Source organism: Mastigoproctus giganteus, chromosome 1 (genome assembly GCF_048544385.1).
Source record: "Mastigoproctus giganteus isolate SK-2022 chromosome 1, ASM4854438v1, whole genome shotgun sequence".
Classification (NCBI taxonomy): domain Eukaryota; kingdom Metazoa; phylum Arthropoda; class Arachnida; order Uropygi; family Thelyphonidae; genus Mastigoproctus; species Mastigoproctus giganteus.
In genome coordinates, this window is record NC_143575.1 from 200,394,346 (window position 1) to 200,421,483 (window position 27,138).

General features: G+C 37.3%; 1 protein-coding gene across 11 annotated transcripts in view; it reads left to right on the forward strand.

Moving 5' to 3' along the window:
* Positions 1–27,138, forward strand: part of Syp (synaptotagmin binding cytoplasmic RNA interacting protein) — a 499,733-nt gene that overhangs the window by 230,743 nt on the left and 241,852 nt on the right. For all 11 annotated transcript variants that reach the window (XM_090375502.1, XM_090375528.1, XM_090375520.1 and 8 more), the window contains 2 exons: positions 6,216–6,392; positions 15,208–15,343. In XM_090375502.1, the coding sequence (XP_090231628.1) occupies positions 6,216–6,392; positions 15,208–15,343 (313 nt within the window). The remainder of the gene's footprint in view (positions 1–6,215; positions 6,393–15,207; positions 15,344–27,138) is intronic.

A 27,138-nucleotide genomic window follows, 5' to 3' on the forward strand; every position in this document is an offset into this window, starting at 1 on the left:
TGTATCCCATCCCTGTAGAAGCAATCTCTCCTGTTAACAAGTACAGTCCAGGCTGAAAAAAATTCTACCCCTTGAGCCTTGCACAATCTTTCCAGGGCCGAATTGATCGACAAGGCTCTCATCATATACTCCCTCCTATCGTGTCTGGGCAGAATTGCAGACACTTTCAAATTCAACCCTAATTCTCGGCTTTTGTTCAACAGTGACCTGTACTTGTTAAGTAATTCTGCCGGTCTCCTACTCTTAATATTATTAGTGCCAACGTGTACAACTATATCACCTTTTGTGCCCTTAAAAGATGATATTCGCTCTACGTCATCAACCTTTGCCCCTGGTAGACATACCCTGGTCCTGTTCCACCTATCTTTTTTACAAAGCATGTTCCCCGTTTCCCTGACAATAGAGTCACCAACAACTACTAGTTCCTTCGGGACCAGCGCATTCTGCCTTAGGGGTTGTCTCTGTGTCACGGGATGCCCAAGTGCAAGCTCTGGCGTTGATGTGGGCAGCTGAGAGCTTGATGGGCCCCTCAATTTAGTTTCTTCGAGGGCATCCACCCTGTCCTTTAAGCTCTCATATAGGCCCACAAGAACGCCGAGTTGTTGCCTGATATCGATACACTCCTTGCATCGCGCACACACAAAGACATCCCCCTTGGCAGTGTCATGTCCTGTACCCGATTTCTCTGCAAACATCAAGCAAACACTGCATTTTATAAGGCTGTGAGTCAGAGGACAACTGCCCCCCTCAGTTCTGCTCTGAGCCACAGCACTTCCATTAGCTTGAGCCTTTTGCTTTGCTGCTCTGGTCTGAGTCATGATTCTATTAATTTATTAATTAATTATGTTATGTTATTAATTATATTACGTGTTTGTAATCTAAGTCGTTATATGTATTTATTTAAACGTACAATTTAACTGCTAACGAAGTTCAACTAACGCTATCTAGTACGGTATATAACCTACGGTATATCTAGTACGGTATCACAATGGCGGGAAAGTTACTAACGGTAACGGTAGTTACGAACACGTGGAAACCCTTACCGATACTTTTACAAGGCCGAGTAAAGAATAAATACACCAAATTAATCAAAAAATCACAAAATAATGTTATACTACTAAATTTAAATCAAAAGTTTTAGAAAAACAATAATTTCAAATCAATAAATAAGAAAAATCCACTTAGCGGCTTTGAACACGACCGTCACTAGTAGCCTCGTCAGCAGACTCATTTTTATTAACGGTCTGCTCTATTTATTTGCCACCTGGGACTGACATCTCCCAGGAAGACCTTGATGATCTTGTAACGCAGTTGCTTCCCCCTTTCTTACTTTTTGGGGATTTGGGGGTAGTGCTAACATCAACGGAAGGGGATGAGTCATAGAGTGTATGCTGAATGACAATGACCTTTCCCTTCTAAATACTGGAACAAACACCTTCTTCCACATGCCTACCCGTACTTTTTCTGCCATTGATCTCTCTATCTGCTCCCCTTCTCTACTCCCTTCACTCACTTGGGAAGTGGAGGAGAATCCATACGGAAGTGATCATCTCTTCCCTGTGATAACCTTGTTACACAGTGGGAGCCCGTGTGTTCCTTTTAGGTTACCACGGTGGAAGTTTGATCAGGGTGACTGGAATGCCTTCCAACATCAGGCAAATTTTGATCTTAGCACCGTCAGTCAAGAGCCTATCAATGATGCAGTTAAGTACATCACAGAAAATATTGTCCAAGCAGCTGCGAATGCTGTTCCAAAAACATCTGCCCGGTTTCCACCATTTCCCAAACCTTGGTGGAATTCACAATGCACAGCAGCAAAAAAGGCTCAAAACAAAGCGTGGGGGATATTCCGCCGATATCCTACCACGATCAACCTTATAGCCTTCAAACGCGCACGAGCTAAAGCACGCTACATCCGTCGTCAGAGTCAAAAGGAATGGTGGATCCGTTTTACATCATCTATTAACCAGTCTACCAACTCTAAGGTAGTCTGGGATAAAATCCGGAAAATGAAGGGAAAATATACATCCCACCCTTCTTCAATCCTAGATTATAATGGATGCACTATTGCAGATCCAACTGCAATAGCAAATGCTCTTGGGGAAACATTGTCTAACATCTCCGCAACATCTTTGTATTCCCCAGAGTTCCTGCTGCTGAAACAGAAAATCGAAAAATAGGCACTTAATTTTAAGTCCCAGGTCCTCTATCCCTACAACGGGGCATTCACTGTAGAGGAACTGAAAAGAGCCCTCACTCTTTCCAAAGCAAGTACTGTTGGACCAGATGGCATCCATTATGAAATGATTAAACATCTTTCACCAATATCTATGGATTGTCTGCTCCTTCTGTATAACAGAATCTTTACTGAAGGGCAGTTTCCGGACTGTTGGCGAAAGGCAATCGTTCTTGCCTTTCCTAAGCCAGGAAAGGATCCAAAAGTCACCACCAATTATCGTCCTATTGCTCTGACTAGCTGTCTGTGCAAAATCCTGGAGAGAATGGTTAATTCTCGTTTAATATGGTATCTAGAATCAAATGACCTTCTCTCCAACATCCAGTGCGGCTTCCGAAGGAACCGGTCCACTTTGGACTATCTTATTTGATTGGAAGCATCCATCCGGGATGCTTTTCTAAAACGCGAACACTTGGTGTCGGTGTTCTTTGACATGGAGAAAGCGTATGACACAATTTGGAAATTTGGCATCTTAAAAGATCTGCATAGCCTTGGTCTTAGGGGGCAACTCCCAATTTTTATTAAAAACTCTTTAGCCAATCGATCTTTCCAAGTTCGCGTGGTATCCTCACTCTCTCCTTCATTCAGCCAAGAGGAGGGAGTACCACAAGGATCAGTATTAAGTGTCACGCTTTTCGCCATAAAAATAAATTCAATAACAGAACAACTTCCTCCAACTGTAAACAGTGCCCTCTATGTTGATGACTTTAGCATTTTTTGTCAGTCGTGCAACATGAGGGTTATTGAAAGACAACTGCAGAAAGCCATTGATAATCTGAATTCCTGGGCACTTGCTAATGGCTTCAGGTTCTCGCCGGAGAAGACCGTTTGCGTACACTTTTGTCGTAAACGTAATCTTCATCCTGAACCCGAATTAAGGCATGGACAAAATGCTATTCCAGTAGCAGCGAACATAAAATTCTTGGGACTCATATTTGAAAAAAAAACTCACCTTTTTGGATCATATCCGTCAACTCCGCACAAAGTGCACACGTGGGCTTAATATTCTCTGCTCGCTCTCCTCTACATCTTGGGAAGCAGACCGATGTACCCTTCTTCGGCTTTACTGTGCACTTGTGCGATCCAAACTAGATTATGGGTCCCAGGTATATTCCTCAGCCAGAGACAGTGTCCTGCGATGGCTGGACCCCGTCCATCATCAGGCCCTACGTATTGCTACTGGAGCATATCACACATCTCCTGTCCAGAGCTTATACGTCGAAGCAAACGAACCACCGTTATTGCTTCGACGTAAGCAGTTGCCTTTAAAGTACGCTTTAAAACTGAAATCCCTGCCAGACCATCCTACGTGGCCATTTGTGTTTGAGCCACGGTGGGAAAATTTATACAGTACCCGTAAGACTGCCAATCGTCCTTTTGGTATTCGTCTCCAAGAGCTACTCAAAGAACTTAATATCAAGATAGACAAGGTTGCCCAAACACCAAAGCAACCCTTTTCACCCTGGCATGCTCATGTCCCGGCATGTGACTTGTCCCTTAGAAATTGGGGAAAGTCGGACACTCCGTCATCGGTCTACCTGCAGCTTTATTCAGCACACCGAGCTGAACATTCTGACTTCGCGCCAGTTTACGCAGACGGCTCGAAGTCGGAATCATATGTGGCATCTGCTGCGGTCTTTACAGACAGCACTACATCGGAGCAGATTCCCTCTGAATGCAGTATATTTACTGCAGAGCTGCATGCTATAGAGTTAGCCTTGGATCACATTAGTGAATGCCAATACCAACGGTTCATTTTATATTCCGATTCTCTCAGTGTGTTACAGGCTTTAATATCTGTGAGGTATAATCCTCATCCAGTTCTGTCTAGTATTCAGCAGAAGATTCACTTCCTGCTTGGACGTGAATATGATATCCGCTTCTGCTGGATTCCCAGCCACATTGGGATTAGGGGAAATGATTTGGTTGACGCTGCAGCCAAATCAGCAATTCCCAATAATAACCGCTGCCTGTCAGTCCCCTATACAGACTACAGGCAAATAATACACCAAAACATATACTCCCAATGGCAGGACTCGTGGAATAGACAGACTGGAAATAAATTATATTGCATAAAGCCTGTAATAAGGGGGAGAAGACAGAGTGGTAATCAATGGACACTGCTCATCGTGGACTAATGTTATTAGTGGAGTCCCTCAGGGTTCAGTATTGGGGCCTTTATTGTTTTCTGTATTTATAAATGATATTGATGATGGTATATCAGGCTTAATGTCCAAGTTTGCAGACGATACGAAGGTTGGCAGGGTTGTCAAGGACACTACTGACACTATGCTGCTGCAACAGGATTTGGAAAGGTTGAGCAGATGGGCTTCGAGGTGGCAAATGAAGTTTAACATTGACAAATGTAAAGTACTACATATGAGAAACAGCAACCCCAGAGCAACGTATCAACTCTGTGGTACTACACTGACAGTGGTAGAGAATGAAAGGGACCTGGGGGTGGTGGTGCAGGCAGATATGAAGTTCTCTGAGCAGTGCAGACGAGCTGCAAGAGTAGCTCATGGTGTATTGTCAATGATATATAGGAATTTTTCTAGCAGGGATAAGGAGGTGATTATTCCCTTGTATAAGGCAATGGTCAGGCCACACCTAGAGTACTGTATACAGGCCTGGAGGCCTCATTTCAGGAAGGATGTAGAGCTGCTGGAACGAGTACAGAGAAGGGCAACTAGATTGGTGAATGGGACAAAGGGGTTCTCTTACGAAGAAAGGCTTAAGTTTTGCAAATTACAGTGTCTGGAAACTAGGCACCAGCGGGGTGATCTGATAGAGGTGTACAAAGCCTTGAATGGTTTGAGCATGCTCAATGCTGATGGGATTCTTCCTCTAGCTCAGAAAAATCACCTGAGAGGGCATAAATTCAAATTGAGGAAAGACAGATGTAGGATAGATGTGCGGAAATTTGCCTTTAGCCAGCGGGTGGTTGGTGGGTGGAACAGACTTCCATCCCTTGTCGTGGAAGTTGATAGCCTAAATAAGTTTAAGGCTCAGCTGGACAGGTATTTCGAACGAACAGAGGGGTGAAGTGGAAGTGGTTATTTTTATTTATTTATGTTACTTTTTTTTTTTTTTTTTTGGCTGATGCTGCATAAGCTTGCTTTCTTGCATCAAATGCCTCTACTAATGCTAATGCTAATGCTAATTGAACCGTGGCAGTCTAGTCTGCGCAGGAATCGTAAGGAGGAAGTTGTTCTTGCCCAGACCCGCATAGGACACAGTCATTTAACTCATTCGTTTTTGCTGAGGGCTGATGACCCTCCTATGTGTGTGTCCTGTGGCACAATTTTAACTATGAGACACATTTTAATTGATTGTCCAGATTTTAGTAATATCCGTTTTACTGCTTTTAATCATCTGACTGAGCCGTATACACTCAGTCAGATTTTATCCAACAATGACAATGTGTCTGCTATTTTTAGATTTTTAAAATCAATAAATATTTTTGCTCGTTTATAAAATTTACATTGTTCTTATACCTCTTGACATAGTGACCTAACTAATTAGGTCACTGAAAGTTTAAATTTTTTTATAAATGAAATGGTCTTGGCGCATTATAGCTTTAGTAGCTAATGCGCCAATAAAATCAAAACAAACAAACCTGTTTATCTTCTTCCTAGATACAACACTCATCTTGATCTGTACATTTACTCGCATTTTTTAAAATATTTGATCAATTTTAAAAGTCCACTAACATCACAAAAATAAATATTTCATGAATTTTATAAAAATTCATATTTTCTTCCCCTTTTTTTTTATTTTTATTTAACTGTATACAGATTTTTCTCAAAATTTATACTGATTTTATCTCCCACTGACGTCTCTGCTCTGATATACGTGCATGTACATGTGCATGCACACGTGTGTGTGTTTGATGAATACACAACTCTTTATTATATATGCATTGCTCATCATATAATTTTAAATTGCAATTGATAGTGTGATTATTGTGTTTATTTAGATATTTGTTGGAAAGATACCAAAAGATGTATACGAAGATGAACTAATACCTCTATTTGAAAAGTGTGGTGCAATGTGGGATTTGAGGTTAATGATGGATCCTCTAACGGGGCAGAATAGAGGTTATGCATTTATCACATACACAGCTAAAGACGAAGCCCAAAATGCCGTTAAACAGGTACCTCTTAAAATCTATTTTCTTGTATATAAGAACATACACCTAATTCTGTTTTTACACGATAGATACGTTCCTGAAAAGTACGTGTAAAAAAAATTCGTGTAAAAAAAGACATTGTATTTATGGAAGAAAAGAAGATTGGTTCCGGATCTAAAAAAATCAGTAAAAATAATTTAAATAAAACACATAAAATATTCGTTTTAAGCTTATTATTTTATTTCACCAAAATACACATGTAATAATATGTAATTAAAATGTACTAAAATAAATTTGTATGCATATGAAATGAAAAAAAATTCTTCATGAACAAAAAAAATTTGTTTTACACATAACAAGATTTTATTCATTTTCAGTTTCTGATAATAAACGGCGCATACATTTGCGCACGACTGGAATATCACTGCCATCACTAGAAATGTTGTGGACATCGTCTTCTTCCTCTATTAATGAAATTCTTTCTGTGATCTCTTCAGCAAAATCAGCACGAGTCTCCTCTGGTGCTGATGTTTCACTGGTTTTACGAACGAATGCAGTTATTAATCGTTGTGTTCGTGTTTTGGTTAGGCCATTATATAATTCTCTGTAAGAGGCTGTCAACAACTTCAGTTCACGTTGAAACTTCCCAGCGCATTCCTCATTAGGGTCATGTTTGACAAAATGATTACCTAATTTTCTGGCCAGTTCCAGACCTTCTTTTATTAAATCTGCATTTAGAACAGGATCATTTTCTTCATTACCACTACATTCTGTGGGATAAGGAGTCCCAAGGACAACCTCTAATATTTCATCTTCGCTTAGGGCTTTGTCGGTTAACAATTCATCAATATCTTCAAACGATAGATCATCGAATCCTTCTCCACCAATTTTGTGTGCCATTGTAATGATGTTGGGAAATTCGGTCGTATTAGGGATGATGGGATCTTTGCTTTTTACACATTGTGGCCAAACCGCTTTCCAACATGCATTTAAAGTTGCTGGTTTTAATTCAAACGCTAATCCAACTTGATTGATACAATCCATAATTGAGAATTTCTTCCACACATCAATGACTGTTAGTGTTTCATCATTCAGTTTGTCCAAATTGTGTTGGAATGTTCGTTTTACGTAGTATGTTTTAATTGTCGCAATTATACCTTGGTCTAGCGGTTGTATCAAAGATGTAGTATTAGGTGGCAGAAATAAAATTTGTACGTTTGGGTGTTCCAAGACAGGATGGCCGGGTGCATTGTCAAGAATCAGAAGAACTTTAAATTCGAGACCTTTCAAATTCATATAACGTCTGACTTCTGGGACGAAACATTTGTTGAACCATTCTGTAAAAATAGTAGTGGTCACCCAGGCCTTCTTGTTTGCCATCCAGTGAACAGGCAGTTTATTGATATCTACACATTTCATTGAACGTGGGTTTAGGGCTCAATTTACCAGCAGTGGTTTCAACATACGATCTCCTGAAGCGTTGGAGGAAAATAACAAGGTCACACGATCCTTAGCTACCTTAAAACCACCAGCAGTTTTCTGCGATTTGGCTACATACGTTCTGTTCGGCATTCGTTTCCAGAAGAAACCAGTTTCATCTGCATTCCACACTTGATCAGGAGTGTATCCTCCATCTTCAATAATTTTTGCAAGTTCCTGCGGGAATACTTTAGCAGCCGATTCATCTGCAGATGCAGTTTCACCTTTAATTTTTATATTATGAAGAGCATTCCTTTTAAGAAACCCTGTCATCCAACCTGTACTCGCAGAAAATTCATACTTTCTGTTTAACTGAGATGAAGTGCTTGGCTCCTTTTCTTTAATCTGTCTGTAAATTCTTAGTGCTGTTTGCTTGATGCCATTTCCATCTACTGTTACTCTTTTTTGTGACTGATCTTCTATCCATATTACCAGGGCCTTTTCCATTTTTTCCTTGACAATATCTCTTGTATATGATGATGAATTAACACTTACTTTTGTTCCAGAACATACCGACTTCCTAATTGCAGCTTCATTTTTCTTAATAGTTCTTACGGTAGCTTCATGTACACCAAAATGCTTTCCTACAGACATAGCCCCTTGTCCAGTTGCAAGACGATCTAAAATTTGAATTTTAAGTTCCAAAGAACTCGCTTTCCTTTTCATTTTGGTAATAGGCGAATTATTCGACATTATATAAGGGCTACCGAAAAATATCTCAGTTATAATTAATAAAAAAAGGTATGAAAATTTTGTAAACTTACGATTTATTGACTATCGGCAAAATTAATAAATTTATATGTGCACAAATTTCACTAAAGATTCTTTCACTTTGAAATAGAGCTTACTACTACATGTCTGCCGAAGATACAATGCACGAATACTGTAGATGTGCACCAAATTCAATAAAAACGTTGATGATTCATAGATACCTAGACGAAAACATTGGTAAGCAAAAGCACGCGTTTCAAAACGCATACACTAGCTGTTATCCAATCTATTGATGCATGTAATATAGAAATGATACTAATATGCCACAAATAAAAAAAATTTTCTTAGAATTTAGGCAAAAAAAAATTCATAGAAATGGTGTTAAATCAAAATGACTCGCGTAAAAAGAGAATGAAATATTTATTTTGAATTCGTGTTAAACCAAATTCGTGTAAAAAAAGTTCGTGCAAAAACAGAATTAGGTGTATATTTTGCAGCTTAACAGAGATTTTTTTCCAGTTTACTGTTTTTTTAAGACCATGGTGAATTAAAAATGGATGCGTTGGTTAAATTATATGTTGAAATATTGGGACAAACAACCTGTTATAATGATTTAATTAGGAAGTAGTAATTTTTTTTTTTTTTTTTTTTTTAAATTTTGCCTTGAATGCTTTTATTAATATTGTTGTTTGCTGCTTCATAATATATATTACAGTGGACCTCTGCTTTGCGATATTAATCCATTCCAAAGACACCATTGTATTGTGAACATATCGTAATGGGAACCCAATAGCACATTGTTTTTTGGTAATTCGTTCCAAGGCCTTGGAGGTTGAAATTTTTGCTATATAACTAAGTTATTTTTCTCTCTAAAAGGCGATTTTTATAATGAAAATTGTACATATTGATTAAAAAAATTTATTAAAACTAATATATTGATTAAAGCGCAACACAAAAAATCACTTCAGCTAAAGAAAGCAAAAACAACACATTTACAAATTCTGCTATTTGCTGAGAGATAGGACCTTGTGATCCAGTCAGAGACAGTTGAGCCCATTGTAAAGTGAAACAAGTATGCACTTTTTTAACATTAGCAGAGTCATATGATGCAAGGAAGCAAGCTTATACAGCAGTGGCCATAAAAAAATAAAAAAAAACTTCCTATTTCACTCCATAAGTTTTTTTCACTTCTTCCTTGAATTTATTTAAACTATCAACTTCCACAACAGATTGAAGTTTGTGAAAAGGCCTTTTGTTTCAGGTGCTATAATTGCATAAAATATATTGCCACAACCGAAAACACAGAAATGAATGCATTTATTTTAAATAACTTAAGATACAAAAATATAAACAAACAGGAGCTTTCAGAGTGATGTGCACATTCTTCAGCTGGATGTTATATCTATATAAATACGTTATATATGAAATATCAATATAAGACTGGACGTGATTATGTGACAGAGTAAGGCACGTGCACAAGTTTGATGAATGTTATATGGAAAGGAACAATGAATGAGTCACTGCGCAGAATCAGACACTTCGTGGTGCTGAGTATGTAAGGTACATACGTGAGACATATGCCAACCCTCACTGTATTGTAAAACAGCTGCCTCCATAATTGGGTGCATGCGTGCACCCCTGTGACGGTTGAAGACTACTACATTTGGTTTTGTGTAGCATTTCAAGCCACGATCATTGGCAGTAGTTACGTGAGTGACCAACAACCTTGACATCACTTGGAGGATTACCACCAAATACGGAGGATGCGGAAAGGTCAGGGAATGACCACCGCATATTCCCGGAGCAATATGGCCTTAGTTGCTAATGCTCCTAAAAACCAAATAACAACAACAACATCACTTCGAGGATTGAGGCCGTGTTGTTCAGACCTATAGTGTTTGGCAACAGTGGAGTTTTTGGAGTCAGTGGACCGGAGGGCCCTTTCATGTTCCAAGACTCTATATTGTACCCTTCTAGCAGTTTTGCTGACGTAACAACTACTGCAATGAGGGCATGTAATTCAGTGTACAGAACTGCTTCGTAAGAAGGAGGGAATTGGTGTTTTCACCTAGATGATCATAATTTCCTGCCAGCGATTTGTAGGCACTTTATGCAGTAGGTGTGTAGGATTTTGGAAAGGTGTTCCAAAACACCCATCCAACTGGGTAGTTGGGAGTGTAGGCATTTGAGATTATTTCATTGTTATGGGGTGAATTAGGTCATGCAACAAACTCATGAGAATGTGAGTTGCACTTGCCTAGAATATGAGCACGATAGCTGCAACTTGAAAGGTCAGCTCTTATCTTCGAAATTTCCAATTGCCTGTCACCTATAGAGCTGGAATAGGTCCAAGCTTGGATAAGTAAGACGCATGTGGTACGAAGTAAATGGCTGAGCGCGTGTGCAGACCCGTAGTTTGTAAACTGGCCTGCACATGTGGGTTTTCTATAAACCAAAATTCTTAAATTCAAGTCCATGCATTGTACTAAAATATCCAGAAAGGAGAGGGTGTTTCTTTCTAGTGCGATGGTAAACTGGATGAAGGATAACAGGGAGTTGAGGTGTTGCAGCACTTGGGTTTTTGATCCCTTGGGGATAATGGTGACGGGCAGGCTTTAAAATATATAGCTCTCCAGAGCTCCTCCATGGCAATGTTGTTTATGATCGAACTGTCTGGGGCTCCCATAACCATCCTATGGAACTGACGGAATAGAGAGTTTCCAAACACAATCACTCTGCCAGTCAAGCACAGGTTAGGGCCGCACAAATGTTATCTCTAGAGAGTGAGGTCCTGTCGGATAAGGTAGTAACACTGTCTAAAAGTTATCTCGCACAAGTAATGGCTTGTTGTGCTGGAACAGAAGTGAATAAGGAGACTACGTCGAAGGAGGTCATAACCTGGTCTTCAGAGGTGGTGAGATCTTTAATGAGGTGCAGAAATTCCACACTGTTGGAAACAGTACAGTTGGTATTCCCTACAAAGGGTGTTAACAGTCTGGGGACTTTGAAAGCTCGTTTAGGTTGAGTTGCAGCATGAAACAATGGGCCTTAGAGGAATGCCCAGTTTGTGTATCTTCGGGAGCCCATAAAACTGGAAGTTGGCAACCCATCGCATGAAGTTGCCATCGTACAGTTTTTGAGATTTTGTTAGATGTAAACCAAGTCTATAGCAATTTGTTGACCTTAGACTATCCGGTAGCTAAAGGCAAATTTCTGCACATCTGTCCTACAACTGTATCTCTTCAAATTAAATTTTTGCCCTCTCAGGTTTGTAATCTGAGCAAGAGGAACAATCCCGTCAGCATTGAGCCGGCTCAAACAATTCAAGGTCTTAAAGACCTCAATCAGATCATCTTGCAGGTTCCTAGTCTACTGATTAATGGAAATTATCATCGGTTAGTAGAATCAGCTGCTTTATAAAATCAAATTTCAAAAAACCAATTCAGATAATTAAAATGCACCACACTTTCATCATTATCATAGGTTCGGTTATAAAAATCAGTTTTGAATGCCTTTGTGATATTTTTCTAATACATTTCTAGAGGTCACTACCATAAAACAATAAAAACAATTTGCAGTTTCTGGTTTATTGGGCTTTTCTCTTAGTGCAATCTATTATAAGTGGGTAGTAAACTAAACTCGATCTTATTGCATTTGCAATAATACCGATGGTTGGAATTCTGGGGTTTTTACGTTATTAAGGTGCAGTGTGTTTCATTCCTATTTTTTAAACTTCATAAACTTGTTACTCTGTATCTCACTTGCACATATCGTGTTAGTTGCAATTTGTGCATGTCATGTTCTTTATTATCGATTGCTTTATCTTTTTTAGTGTTTTTAATTTTACAACCCCCCAAAAAAGTCAGTGAACAGAAAGGAAACTTATCAACTCATTATAGCATCCTTATCAACTAATTAGTATGTACATATTATAGTACACATTAATTAAGCTATGTATGTAAGTGTAAATTTATTTTTATTTAGTTACCCTGAGGAAAGTATTCTTCCAATTTTCACATATCATTTAATTTTGTTAATTGGTAATAGAATAAAGTGTAAATTTGTTATCTTTACTTTTATAGCCTGTGAATAATATTCCTCCTATTTTTTTCTTATTACAATCGCTGTTTAGTAGAATTAAAATTCAATTCGCAAATGTGATCACAATGACCACACTTAACACACATCAAATAGTGAATGGTATTTTATTATGGAGAGTCCATCGACAAAGGGCCTAGTGATGTGATCATACAGTGAACCAATTGTAAAGTGGGGTCCACTGTATTTTATTTGTTAGTAAGATTTAGATATTCTGCCAAAGAATAAAAAATTGCTACATTTTTATGCCTTGTAAATTTCAGTAAAACTAGATTAATATTTTATTTTATTACAAGAATTCAGTAATGAGGTGGAAAAAAAATCAGTGACTGAAATTGAATTGGTAATTTAAGATGAAAATGAAATAGAGGTGTTAAATAATGTGTGTGGTAGCCTGGGTTCAAGTCCCGTAAAGACAGAAGGAGTTTTTGTGCTTTTTCCACATCACGATCAAGTTATTCTCAGTCATTCTCATTCAAGAGGAGCTACAGTTTAGCCCTAGCTTCCTTAATGGATGTGCTAATCTGATGGACATCTGAAAGGAATGAATCAATAGAGTTAAATTAATGAATACAATAACATTTGTTTATGTATTCAGAGATATTAAATTCAAAATAAAGAATATTATGTGATATAAAGAACTTGGTAAGTAACAAAACTCATCAAAGGTTTTGTTACATGCCATAATGCAATTTGTTATTTGCAGTGGTACGAATGGCTTACTTCTCTGGCTTTAATGTCAAAATTTTGAATTGCTTTATGATAGTTTGGCACATTTTAAATACCCTTTTCAGTTGAAGGCACAGGGGAAGAATAATCGGAGTTCGGTTTTGGTCAATTTAAACTAATAGTGCTATGTAATGGAACCTCAAGAAAGGCTTTATCAGACATTTAAGCATTAGGAACTTTATTTAGTGGTTTTTGGACCGGCCCCTTGGGTGGTACAATAAAACCAACATATGTTGGAAATGTGTTGGTTAACAATAAAACCAACTTATGTTGGAAATGTGTTGGTTAGCAGCACATTTTCAATATAATATGTGGCCCATTGCAAGAGGGTTGGCCATCACTGGTCTAGACCTGTAACTACATAATTGGTGGAATACACGAAGCATGCTTTAGCTCTAATATTACCTGGCATAAGTCATATGGCATACTGCACATACCTAAAATTAAAGCAGAATTAATGCTCTACATTAGTAATAATAGGATAACTAACGTAAGTGCTGACAGCATCCTTACTCTTGCTCAGACAGTGCTATAGCTACCAACTGTCCAAAGTTATGATGGAGAGTCTTTTTTTTTTTTTTTTTTTTTTTTTTTACTCAATTTTATTTCTTCTCCACCTTGCAATCTATATAATGTATTTGGATGTCAAACCCTACTTAAATGAAAACCAAAACTAAATTATCATAAATCATTCAACAGGTGATTTTAGTAGACACTAGTGAGGTACACCAAAGATGGTGAAACGAACACTCATTAAACATATAAAAGTTAAGTTCAGTAATCAGAGGATTTGCTGTGTACTAGAAAGAAGAGTTTCATAGTAAGATAAACAATTACTCTAAGTTCTTACCTGTAAATTGCATCCTCTTAAATCGATAAATTGTCGTGAGAGCATTCCTTGATCCATTAATTAAAGAGTATAAATTGTTCAGTAAGTGGCCATTGAGCTCTCAGTGGATCACAGGTTTTGGATATCTAAATATTTTTTGGCTTGTTTTAAGTTTGGCAGCAAGAAACAAAATATTTCAGCTGACAACATAATTAGCTTTAGTCTCATGCAAAGAATTTTTGTTGATTTGCAATCATGTGCATTCTCTAAACTCATTGCTCTTTTTCAAAATATTACTTATAGCTGTGGTTGCCACTGTTATATTAACTTAACTACCTTAAATTTTACTCTAATATGTTCCACTTCAGCATGTCTAGTCTAACTGTGTCAAAGCCTTTAGCATTGAAGTTCATTATACAAGATTAATGTTACTAATTCTGTTTAATGTTAAGGTCACCTAACTCTTAAGCTCACTTTCCTATCTGTCCATATGGAATGCTTTTAATTCTAAGAATGTTCATTGCTGGAAATGGGTATCAGTCATTTCAGTAAACATATAATGAATTATAGTTAAAAACTGCAAGTGAAAGAAATACACGTCCATACCCAAAAATAAGTTAGTCTACATATAATCCAGCATAACTGCACTGGATTATATACAGACTACAGTAAATAACCAAAAATTCAAGGCGTCAAGGTGATAGCATTATAATCCATATTGAAACTAATTATTAATTGTAGATCATTCCTTGCACGGATTAATTATAAATATAGCTAAATTATGTACTATAAAAATTATGTACTTTAACATGGAAGTAGCAGTGTTTATATTTGACACACCTTGTATATATTTGCAATCCTAAGTTGTGTAAACTATGTATGTTTTTAGAGAACTTGGTGTCTTAGTCGCTACTATAATTCTACCCATTACTGACTTTATATATCTATCATAAAATATTTGTCATTATTGTAAAAAAAAAAAATTCTTTTTAGCTGGATAATTATGAAATCAGAAAGGGAAAATTCATAGGAGTGACGGTATCGATAAATAACCACCGGCTGTTTGTTGGAAATATACCAAAAAATAGAGGAAAAGATGAATTATTTGAAGAATTTTCCAAACATGCACGTAAGTGAACTGATAAATAGTTTCGATGATTTATGTTTACCTTAAATGCATTATTAAATAATCTACTAAAATTGTTTTAATTTTCTCATAATCAGTCTTGTAGGAGTAAATGACATTTTGCTATTTATTTCCATCGTTCGTGTTTCTGGAATTGTCAAATGGGATCAGAGGAGTTTATAGAGGGGATTTGAATGCACATAATAGGGATTTCCTCCCTATTATGTGCATTCAAATGTGCATTATTCTGTGTTATATGCTATCTACTTGGTTATAGTTATAAAGACATTTAATTGAAATAATAAATGAAAAGCATAGATAAACAAGCATTTTTCATTTCCAGTCCTACTTTTGCAGCTAGTAAGAAAAGCCACATGAGCAGGCACATTGTTGCATTGCTTGCAACTTATTTCAACTGGCAAATGTTATAATTCTATTTATTGTACATGGAAACCTTAATCATTCTGTTAAGCAGAACAGAATATTGTAAATACAACAATATATACCTGCCAATTACCTAGATTTAGGGTGTAGTGTGACTCTTTGACTCTCTGTTTTTCTGAAAAAAAAAAAAAAAAAAAATAGTTTTTCTCTGTCTTTTAGAACAAATGATAGTAAAATCTCAAGTTTTGCTGTTAAGTTCAGAATAATTTAAAAGAAATTTATAGATTTCCACTTATTTTTGTTAGCAAATTGGCAGTCAGGTGGGCTCATCAGAATTACACAAACAATGCAGAATTCAGTATTGTTCTCTGTTATATGTGAACACAACAGTACATTTTACTTTTTTTTTCTTCTGTGTGTGTGTTGCACAGGTAATTAACATTGTCCTTCGATGAGATGCCAGAGAAATACAGCGTAAAATTTCATGTGATATACAGGTGGTTCTCGACTTCACCAGTTAATTCATTCCTAGCACGTGCTCGTAAAGTGGAAATTTATTCTCCATATACATAGGGTTAAAAATATAGGGGTTGCGTTATCAACAATGAAATTAGTTAGCTAATTAGTTTATGTTTAAACAATGATTGATTTATCGAAATAAAAGAAAACGCATCCTGTAAAATCAAGCAACTTATAATAATAAAGAAATATTTACGACTTACAAATATTAAAGAATGTTTATTCTTCATCATTATCGACTAAATGCACACTCGTTGATCACTCATTATTGGCTCAGCACTCGTTGGTTTGTTGCACAAGGAGTCGTCTTCTTCAGAAATGCTTCAAGAGGCATTTATTTCCAAGATAATCTTCTCTTTCACAATTGCATGCATAAGCATTTTTTAACGGCACACAAATTTCAGCTAACACAATTCACGCGGAGTAACAAGTTTACGAAGCTTAAAAAAACAGGAATGAAGAGAAGAATCTGAAAATTTATTTATGTTTTTTTATACGATTGAAGATTTCAGTGAAGGGGAAACACGTTTCACCAATGTAAAAAAAAAAAAAAAAAACCACACAATTCCAGCTATCGGTTTTTTTGCAAATGCAATCGCATCGAGTTTACTACCCATTTATAATTGCTTGTAGTAACAGAAAAGCCCAATAAACTGGAAAGTGCAAATTGTTTTTATTGTTTTATGGTCGTGACCTCCAAAATGTGCTTTAGAAAAATATCACAAAGGTGTTTAAAATTGGTTCTTATAATGGAACATATGATAACGATGAAAGTGCAATGCATTTTAATGATTTGAATTGGTAACTAATACAATTTACAAACCACGCTCATGACCTTTTATATGGCCTTAAGGTCACGCTTGTGACCTTAAAAATGACATTTTAGAAAGATAAATATCTTAGTTATACAGCGAAAATTTCAGCATCTTAGATCTTGAAACGAATTACCAAAAAACAATGTGTTATTGGGTTCACATTATAATATTTTCACGATACGATGGTGTCTGTGGAACAGATTAATATTGTAAAGCTGGGTACGCTATATTGTATAGCTACGCACTTGGTTTGGAATGCGGTATTCATATTTTGAAATTAATGTTCATATTTTCGGTTTTGTTGATACTTGATAAAAAAGTAAAAAGTAAGCTGCAACCGTTATCAACCCACTGCAGGATGGAAGCTTCCTCAACAATTCATGTTGAGGGAAATGGACCATAATCTGCCATGCTGGTCCAGTGCAGGTTGGCAGATCGACCGTATTTAGCAGTCAGGGACTTGAACCCCAGTCTACTCAAAGAGCGTGTGCTACTGCACTCTCACTCCTGACCTCTCGGCTACGGAGGCCTGTTGATACTTGGGGGGGGGGACTCGGGAACTCGTAAAGCGAAAACTGCCTATATATATGTAAGATTTTACACATTTTTTGTGTGCTATAGGTAGATGTAACTTTTCAGTTTCAAGTGCTTCATAATCAGCCATTTTGCAACCAAATATGTACAAGGACAACATGCACTGTGTAGAAAGAAATCCATATAGATGTAACGTTTCACATGGACAATGATACTAAAGTATAATGTAAACTTGAAAGCATAATATGTATTATTGAATTTAGGTATATATTAGCTTAGTGTAGTATTGTCAAATTAAATTATTTAAATTTAAATGGAAATCATGCCCCAGACTAGAGCAGGCAAGCTATGAGCTCAAAATATTGGAAGTGCTGTGGCTTGCTTGAAGGTGAACTGAAGGGGGTAATTCTCCTACAAACCATGGTTTAACAAAATATGCTACTTGTGCAATGTTTGCAGTTATTTTTGGAACCGGACATGATACAGCCAAGGGGATATCTTTGTCTGTGTGTACAGTGTAGAGAGTGTAAAGAATTAGGTGCAAACTCAGTGTTCTGAGGGCATTTATGAGTACTTGAAGAGAAAAGTGACCCTCAAAGTAATTAAAATGGGGCCCCCATCATTCAGCCCCATATCTCAGCTGCCCACTCAATGCCAGAACTCACACATGTACATCAAGCAACACAGCAGCAATCCCCAATCAGAATGCACTGGTCTCACAGGAGGTACCTGTTATCAGTGACAGAAAATATTTTGTGCAAATGTCTCCACAATTCACAAAAGGTGGATCAAAGGATGATGTGAGTAATTACAGACCTCTATGCTTGATTTTTCTTCTAGGGAAAATAATGGTGTCATGATTAAAAAATTACCGGAGGACACCATGTGGACAAAAATGCAGTTATATGGAAATCACATCATGGATTAGGTTTGTTAAGGGGTGATTTGTCTGATCACTATGCTTGGATACTATGATGCAGTAACAAAGGAACTCAATGCAAAAAATAAAGTGTTGGTGTCATATTCTTTTCAGAAAAGCTTTTAATACTGTTCCACATAAGACTGCTGTACAAATCAGAGCAGTCTGACATTAGGAACAAGATGCTGCTTCGAAAAAAGGAATGGTTGAGTGGGAGAAAACAGTGGTTATCAGTGGGCATTACTGTACTTGGACTAATATTATTAGTGAAGTCTCCAGTTCAGTGCTGGGCCACCAACAGTAGTTTTCAATATTTATTAATGATATTGATATCAAGCGTAACATCAAAATTTTCAGATGATACAAAGGTTGGTATGGTAGTTACTGACAATAATCAGGATTTCCTACTGTAACATGATCTAGAAATATTAGGCAGAAGTGGCGGTTGAGGGTTAATGTTAACGAATGCAACATACTGCATATAAGTTGCAGTTTAATTTGTCACACTCAAGGCGGTAGATAACTAATAATTGTGCAGTTGGACACAAAGGCCCCTGATCAGTGTGCAGACTGGCTGTTAGGCCAGCCCACGGGATTTTGTCAATTTATATAAAAGAATTTTGCCAGGAGAGATAGGGAATTGATTACCCTGTTGTATAAGGCAATTATGAGGACACAGTTTGAGTACTGCATAGACGTCTGAAAGCCTCATTTTAGTAAGGATATGAATCAGTTGGAATGAGCCTAGAGAAGTGCAATGGTATTTGTAAGGGAAAGAAAAGGGCATCTTACCAAAAAGACCTCAATTCATCAGATGGCAGCATCTGAAAATCGGGCATCTGCATGATCTGATTGAGGTGTTTTGAATGGATTGATTAAGGTAAGTGTTGACGGCACTCTTACTCTGATAACACACACACACACACACACACACACACACACACACACACACACACACACACACACACACACAAGAGTGCATAAATTTAAATTTAGTCAGAATGGTTGCATGACAGATGTGCAGGAATTTACCTCATCCAGAAGTTAGATAATTTTTGGACAAATTTGCACCTGCTTCAACAAACTGCCTGCTTCAACAGATTTTGTTGAAGCAGGCAGTTTGAATAAATTTAAGTTGGAATTAAACATTATTGGAGACAGATGGCAAGAGGTGATATGGGAATTATTTCTTTCCCATATTAAAACTGCATGTAGTTTTAATATGCAGTTTTTATTGTTCATGAAACCCAAACCTTCATTGAAACTATTCATTGAAGATTTTGGTTTCATGTTCAGACCCAAATCTTCAGTGATATTATTAAAACTATGTTTGCTATCTATGTCAGCAAATGCCATAGTTTTGACCTTTCAATGTGTTTATTTGTAAGTAATTTTTAAGAAATGGTCCTGGATTTAGACCCAAGAGACTACATTCTTTAAAGTGAATGACTAAGCTTAAGCATTATATCTCTTTACAGATAACTATAAAACTTCATTGTAGTTAACTATATAGATATTGATCAGTGTTCATTAAATTTACATAGTAAAAGAGAGTGGTTAACACCATTGTCACATTGGTGTAAAAATAACATCTGTGAGATAATATGATACTATGACTAGTGAGATGCAAAGCGAGATATATTTTGTTATTCTGCCATGATAGTAGATAAGGATATTTCTTAATTACAGCAGTTATTCATACAATAATAATGAAATAAACGAAACAATAATTAAAAAATGAATAAATAATTTAAAAAATCTCCAGTGGATATGAATCGAATAACCATTCATGGTCCTTTCCAGCTTTTTGACAAACTGAATAAATATTTTGCTTCTTCATTCATGTAAAGTTTGTATGGAATGGAACAAGAAGTATGGGTTCTTTTCAAAAAATATCTGGATTATGCATATTGTTCAAGTTTGATACAACAGATCGCATTGTGACAAAAAAAAAATAACGTATTTAGAAATACCCAATCCTTAAGTACGTACAGTAGGCTGTTAACTTGCCTACAGTGGCCTGTTATCAGCTAAAAGAGCATATTGTGATTCTGCAGTGTACTGTACACAGGTTTTCAACCGCTAGTATTGTTTTTGGTAGGTAGTATGTGAAAGTTGATCTGCAATCTGGATGGACCCCCATTGCCACAAATAATCAAATAATGACATTTTCTCAGGGGTTAACTTTGGTGTGAAATGACTGAAGATTAATATTTGTAAAATCACCGAAGAAACTTCTGTATCTATCAGATCATACCATTGCATTTTAACAAGAACTTTGAACAGGAGCTCTGGTCTGCAGAGTTTGTGCTGCACCTGTTAACAGAGAATAAAGGGAACTCTGGCAGCATGGTGTTTTCAATTTGTTTGAATGTTGGAGAGACATTTTCAAAATATATTTTAAATGGTCTACACCTATCAAAAGTTATCTTAAAACTATACAGTATCCATTGCAATGAAATCCCACCCACCTAAAAAGAGTATGTTTAAGAAAGTGCAGAACACAAGAAAGGCTATAATGCTTCTTTTTTTTATTATTATTATCATCATCATCATCATCATCATCATTATTATTATTATTATACTGACAGTGTTGTTCAGATTACTGTAATTAATTACATTGTCCAGCTTTCTGTCATTGGCAAACTTAGACAGTAAACTTTGAGGGACATTTGAAAAGTTTCTGGCTCGAGGAGTATAAAGGTTTCATTTTAGTAGTCTGATAACTATATTACTCTTCAGCATAGTCCTCTATGGACTCAGTACACGTTTGCTATTGATGCTGCAATGCATTGATTCCAGCGGTGAAGAAACGTTTCTCTTGGACCTCTAGGAATGCATCAGCTGTAGTAGTGATGTTATCAGTGAGAGAATGGATGCTAACCAGGTATTCAAGTTCAATGTTGCTAGATACAGTTAATATGGTGGAGGATTTAGGATTTTAAAGCCATACTAATGCATTGAAGCCATGGCAATGACAGACTTGTCAGCAGCTCTGTCGTCCTGGTGCAACAATATTGCTTTGCTGAGTTTTCCTCAGCATTTGTCTTAAATGTTTTGATGCAAATGCCTCAATGTCTGTGTAGTATGCCCCTATGCCCGTCTGACTGTCTGTGAAGTGTAATACACTAGGATCACTCCATCAGTGTCCCATAAAATCAGTGCCATCACCTTGTAAATGGAAAAAATCAACCTGGCTTTGCTCCTTTGTCTGGCTGAAAGGGATGGACCTACCTCTCAACTGTGGTCACGAACCTTACAAGGGAATTTACTGAATCTGCTTGAAAATAATACAAATGTTCATTTGACTTGACAATGACAACTTCTTGTATGCTTCTGATCTGCTGTGAACAAATTTGAGACCAATTGTAGTCACCTTTACAAAAGCAAATCCCTTCCCTTTACCCTCAGTGGTAGCTACACATCCTTAAGTAAATTCAATATCAGTACACTGTGATCACTGCCACCTATTGGTTCTTTTATTTGCAGATTCTTAAAGCATGAATTGTCACCACTGATAATCAGATCAAATGGGAAAAAAACTTGCTCTCTCTTGTTGCTTCTCTAATATGCTGCTGTATAAAAAAGTCATCCAATAAATCTACAAAAGTCTTGCTAGTATGCGAGTGACTAACCCACAAATTCCAGTCAATATTTGGAAATTTAAAATTGCCCATTATAAGACATGATTTACTGGCCCGCTCTGTTTCTCTGTTCATCGTGCTCGTCAGACTGATTAGGCCTATAACACACTCCTCTCATTTTTGCTTTTCCAGTGTTTTGTCAAACCAAACTCGCTCAACGTTGCACTGCCTTAGATTTTATGTGCTTTTTAATTAAGAGCATAACCCCTCCTCTGGTGTATCATTGTACACTTCTGGTTTTTTACTGCTCTAATATTTTCTTTAAATAAACAGTAATATTGGCAAGTCTTGATTAAAGAAATACATGGATTTGGTAGAGGAAGCTGTTTGCTTTCTGGTTTCAATATTTTTAGTCAAGAATTGTATATATATATATATAGAATAAATATATAGAAAGGTAAATAAAAAGGAAAAGGTAAATATATAGAATATAGATACAAATTTACGTCGCGGCAGTTGAAAGTTGTGGCCATCAATTAGATGAATTCTAATTCATCTAATTGATGAATTAATTGAACGTAACTGCCTTTTATGTAATTAATTAAACATAACTGCCTTTAATGGCTTCCTATGCTTTACATGGGTTTTGAAATTTTGAAATGAGAACTAATATGATTCAAAATTCTGGGACTGTTTCTTACTGACAGTCTTATCTTAGGTCATGGAAATTAAAACCTCTAGCTCAGCATTACATTTGTAGAGGTAAAGAGGGCCCAGTGGCTAGTATTTAAATTATTGATAGTATTCTAGGCCCAACGATTTTAAGTCAGGTCGCTGTTAACAAGGGTTTACGTTAGCTGTAAAAGAACTGTTGAGGCATCTCTTAAATTGGTCATAAATGTAAACTGTAAAGGAGGATTCAATAAGCTTTAGGTAGCATAAGCTGTATTACCGTTTACTTTCTCATAAAGTTTATGGTTGCGGATTCTCACCATGGATGAACGGATAATGGCTAAGGGTTTAGAAGGTGCAAAGGAAATAGGTGAGATTAGGGAAAAACAATTGCATGATTTAGGTAGGTGAGATTAGGGAAAGACAATTACATGATTTAGGGGACAGAGATAGATGTATGGGTTTAGTTGAAGATATGGAAACACAGGAAAATACAGTAATTATGGAAACAAAGGACAATAAAATATTGTCGGGTGGAAAAGAGTGATTTTGATGACAATGGAAAATTGGTGAATGAGTTGCTTTCTCACAGCAGGGAATAATCAAGACATAGTGAAGGGAAGTAACGATTGCTTGTGCGAAGGATATTCGAATTACGAGGTTGTTCTAGATACAGTCTGATCAGGCAAATGGAATAATCTTGGAGAAATTAGTGGAGTTATAAATAGGGTAAGAGATATGACTGGATTTGGGGGTGACGAAGTTGATAATGGAGAATATGAATATAGTGAAATCTACATGTCTGTGGGGAGTCATGAGAAAATAACAGATTCAATAGCCACTGGAACTATGCAAAGAAGTTCTGGAAAGGGTAGGCCGAAGAACTTTAAGAATAAAACCAATAGAACATTAACTAGACTAGATACTTGGGAGGAATGCAGAAGTGAAGATTTGCAGATGACTGGTGACTTGGGAGTGGTTACTCCATTCTCTTCCATGTCGGTCTCCTGGCTGTTTTAGAGCAGTTAGGCTTCGAAATAGGTCTAATAGAGTGGCTGGCAGTTCAAGGGGCACCCCTACCTCACGGGGCACAGCTACGTCATCATGCAGTATTATACCCACAGCCTTGGAAAAGTGCCAAAGGTAAACGGGTGCAACGTTCCAAAGTAAGTACCAGTTTGAAGAATACTATGTACAATGTTCAGAAGGATCTTGACTTAGCCAAGGCAAATAGGAATTTGGAGAAGTTAATGAAATGCACACCATCTGTTTCCCTTGGTTTGTCTCCATGTGATGGAACACAGAGTATGCTAGGTCAAACGGATTTTTAGCTGGATCATGTGAGGGAACCTGTAGATTTAGCTGAGAAAATATCTTTTAAAACATTTAGTGAGCTTTCTATCTGCCCGTGCAAGGACCTGGAGGAATTTCTTTTTCAAGAGAAAAAAAGGTGTGGGTATGAGGATTGTAAATGGAGTACTTTCAAAGTGCTCTACATGATGTTGTCATTGAAAATGAATGTCTAAAGGAGAAGGTCATTGGCTTAGAGAGGGTACTAGATTTGAATGAGAAACAACTGAGAGAGCTCCAGATCAAGGAAAACTGGCTTACTAAGGAACTGTTTAATGCTTCGTTGGTGGGAGCAGAAAATAAATGCTTAAATGGTAATGTTATATCCTTGGAGGTGAAATTGGAGGAATACAAACAAAAATTTGGACTGAAAAATAAAGAAAGTGATATGATAAGAGAACTATATAGTACGGTAATCCAGCATAGAATACCTCAGAATCAGGTGAACATCAAGGGACGAGAAGAAACTAAGGACAGAAATGAAAGTTGGGTGTGCTTGTCTTCCTGATCATTGGATGGGACAGGAGGGCATGTTCTGGTAGTGAAAGCAGCTGAGGGATCAAGATTGAAAAATAGTGATGAGGTGTGCATTTAGCAGCTAAAGAGCTTAAAAGCAGCTTAAAGAAAATTAGGATAAGGAGGCTTCGGAAGATAATATTGTGTGATGTGGAAAAAATGATCAACAAGGAAGACCTGTTAGAAGACTTATACAACAGAAATTTAGTAAGTATGAATATCTCCGGGGAGGAAGTGAAGACAGATATTTGTCTGTTTTTTGTAGTAATAATGAAACAAAACAGGAAACAGTTGGGTCCTCCAGGTGTTAAGGCATATTGGGAGTCATTTGTTACTGCAGGGTAGGATTTTCATTGGCTTAATGTCGTATAAGCTCAATGACTCATTTAATTACCTTATGCTATAATTGCCAGGGATTTGGTCATACATCCAGAACATGTTACTGCAGAGACCCTATTTGCAGTCCCTGTGCAGGTATAGGACTCACCTACACATTCTGTACTCATCAGCGAGCACAGCTGATCTGTTCCAATTGTAAGGCAAAAAATCAAGCCGCAAATCATTCTGTAGGAGTAAACGGTGTCCAGAATACTTGAATGTACTAAAGTTGGTCAAAGAGCACAGCAATTTGATAATGTTAGTGGCAGATATTGATAATCACTTAATTCTTAATCAGCACAATGTAAAATCCAATAGTAACCTACAGATTACTATTGGATTACTATCTGTAGTAACCTACAGATTACTACAGATTAATGCTCAGAGATCAAGATCAGTGGCTGATGAAGTTATACTAGTGTGCAGCAGAGAGAATATTGACATAGCCTGCATACAGGAACCATACTTAGTGAAAGGTCGGCCTGCAGGATATCCACTTTCAGCATGTATACTCTGCACAGATGAACCAGACTTACAAGCTGCAATTGTAGTGTTTAATAAGGACATAGTTATCACTGTTATAAATTTATTTTACTCTTCACAGATGGTGTGCATAGGAGTGGAGTCAGATCTTACATCATTCTGTGTTGTATTTGTTGTTGTTATTTGGTTTTTAGGAGCATTAACAACTAAGGCCATATTGCTCCGGGGATATGCGGTGGTCATTTCCTGACCTTTCCGCTTCCTCTGTATTTGGTGGTCACAGGCTCAAATCCCGATCTGATCAAGAAGCGTGTGCTACACACTGCTGCTCCTGCCCATCTGGCTGCGGAGGCGCCTATGTTGTATGTATTGTCATCACTCAACAGACATTAATATCTACATCAGATACATGGAACTGGTTCAAAATCGCTTGGATAGTAATTCAGTAATATTTGCGATGGATTCTAATGCAAGATAAGCATTGCGGTTTGATAGAATTACAAATGATTGTGGCCATCAATTAGATGAATTCTTGGCTTGTTGTGGATTGCTTGCTTATATAAAACCTACCAAGCTCAGATGGTACTTTCTTCACTGTTAATGGAGAAACAAATATTTACTTGACAATCTGTAACGTGAGGGCAGCTGGTATCGTGGACGATTGCCGATTAAGAGCAGATTGGATCTGCTCTGATCATAGGGCCATTGTATTTTCTGTCAGGGACTTGGCAAAATTAGTTCCATCTCATGAACAGTTACGACGATTTGCTATCAAAAATGCACAGTGGAGTAGGTTTGACGAACATATTCATGTCCAACTTGGGAATCTCGGCATTGTCAGATGTCTGGAGAGAATGCAGTGGACTTACTTCAGCATTCTCTCTTTGAGGCTTCCAGCACATCTATGAAGCAAAAGAACTGTAATAGGATTCTAGTTAAATGGTGGTCTGATGAGTTCAGTCAACTTTGGAAGCAGTTCCATAAAGTGTCGAAAAGGTACCAAAGAAATTGGTGTAACAGTGGGGAGGAGGAAGCTAATGTACTTAAAGTAGAGTATCAGAGGATACGGAGTGCATGCGTGTGTATAATATCTAAATCAAAATTAACTGCCTGGAGAACATTGTTTAGAACAGTGGGCAATGAGAACCCATGGGGAATTGTATATAAGCTATGTACTGGCAAGACTAAAATATATAATGGAGATACGGCATACTCTGTTGGTGGTGTTGACGAAGAAAGTCTGCAATTTTGGATCATCTGATTGGAGATACTATCTCTGAGCAAGCTGATGAGGAACAGATGTTGGTGAAAAGGCTTAATCATGCTTACTCTGGGCTACATGATGAGGATCCCTTTAGCCTGATTGAACTCTGTGTTGCAGTACAGTGCATAAGGAACAAAAGTGCCCAGGGATGGACATTCTCACTGAAGGAGAGGTCATTAAAGGCTCATTGGCTGATACCAGGGATCCTTCTTGAAGTCTTTAATAGCTGCCTGCATGATGGGGTCTTTCCATCACCATGGAAGGATGCCTTAATAAAGCTGATACTGAAAGGACTATCTAGGCCAAAGAATGATCCACGATCTTATCGACCTATTGCCCTCCTCCCTCGATTAGGAAAGGTGTTTGAAAGAATGTTGGCG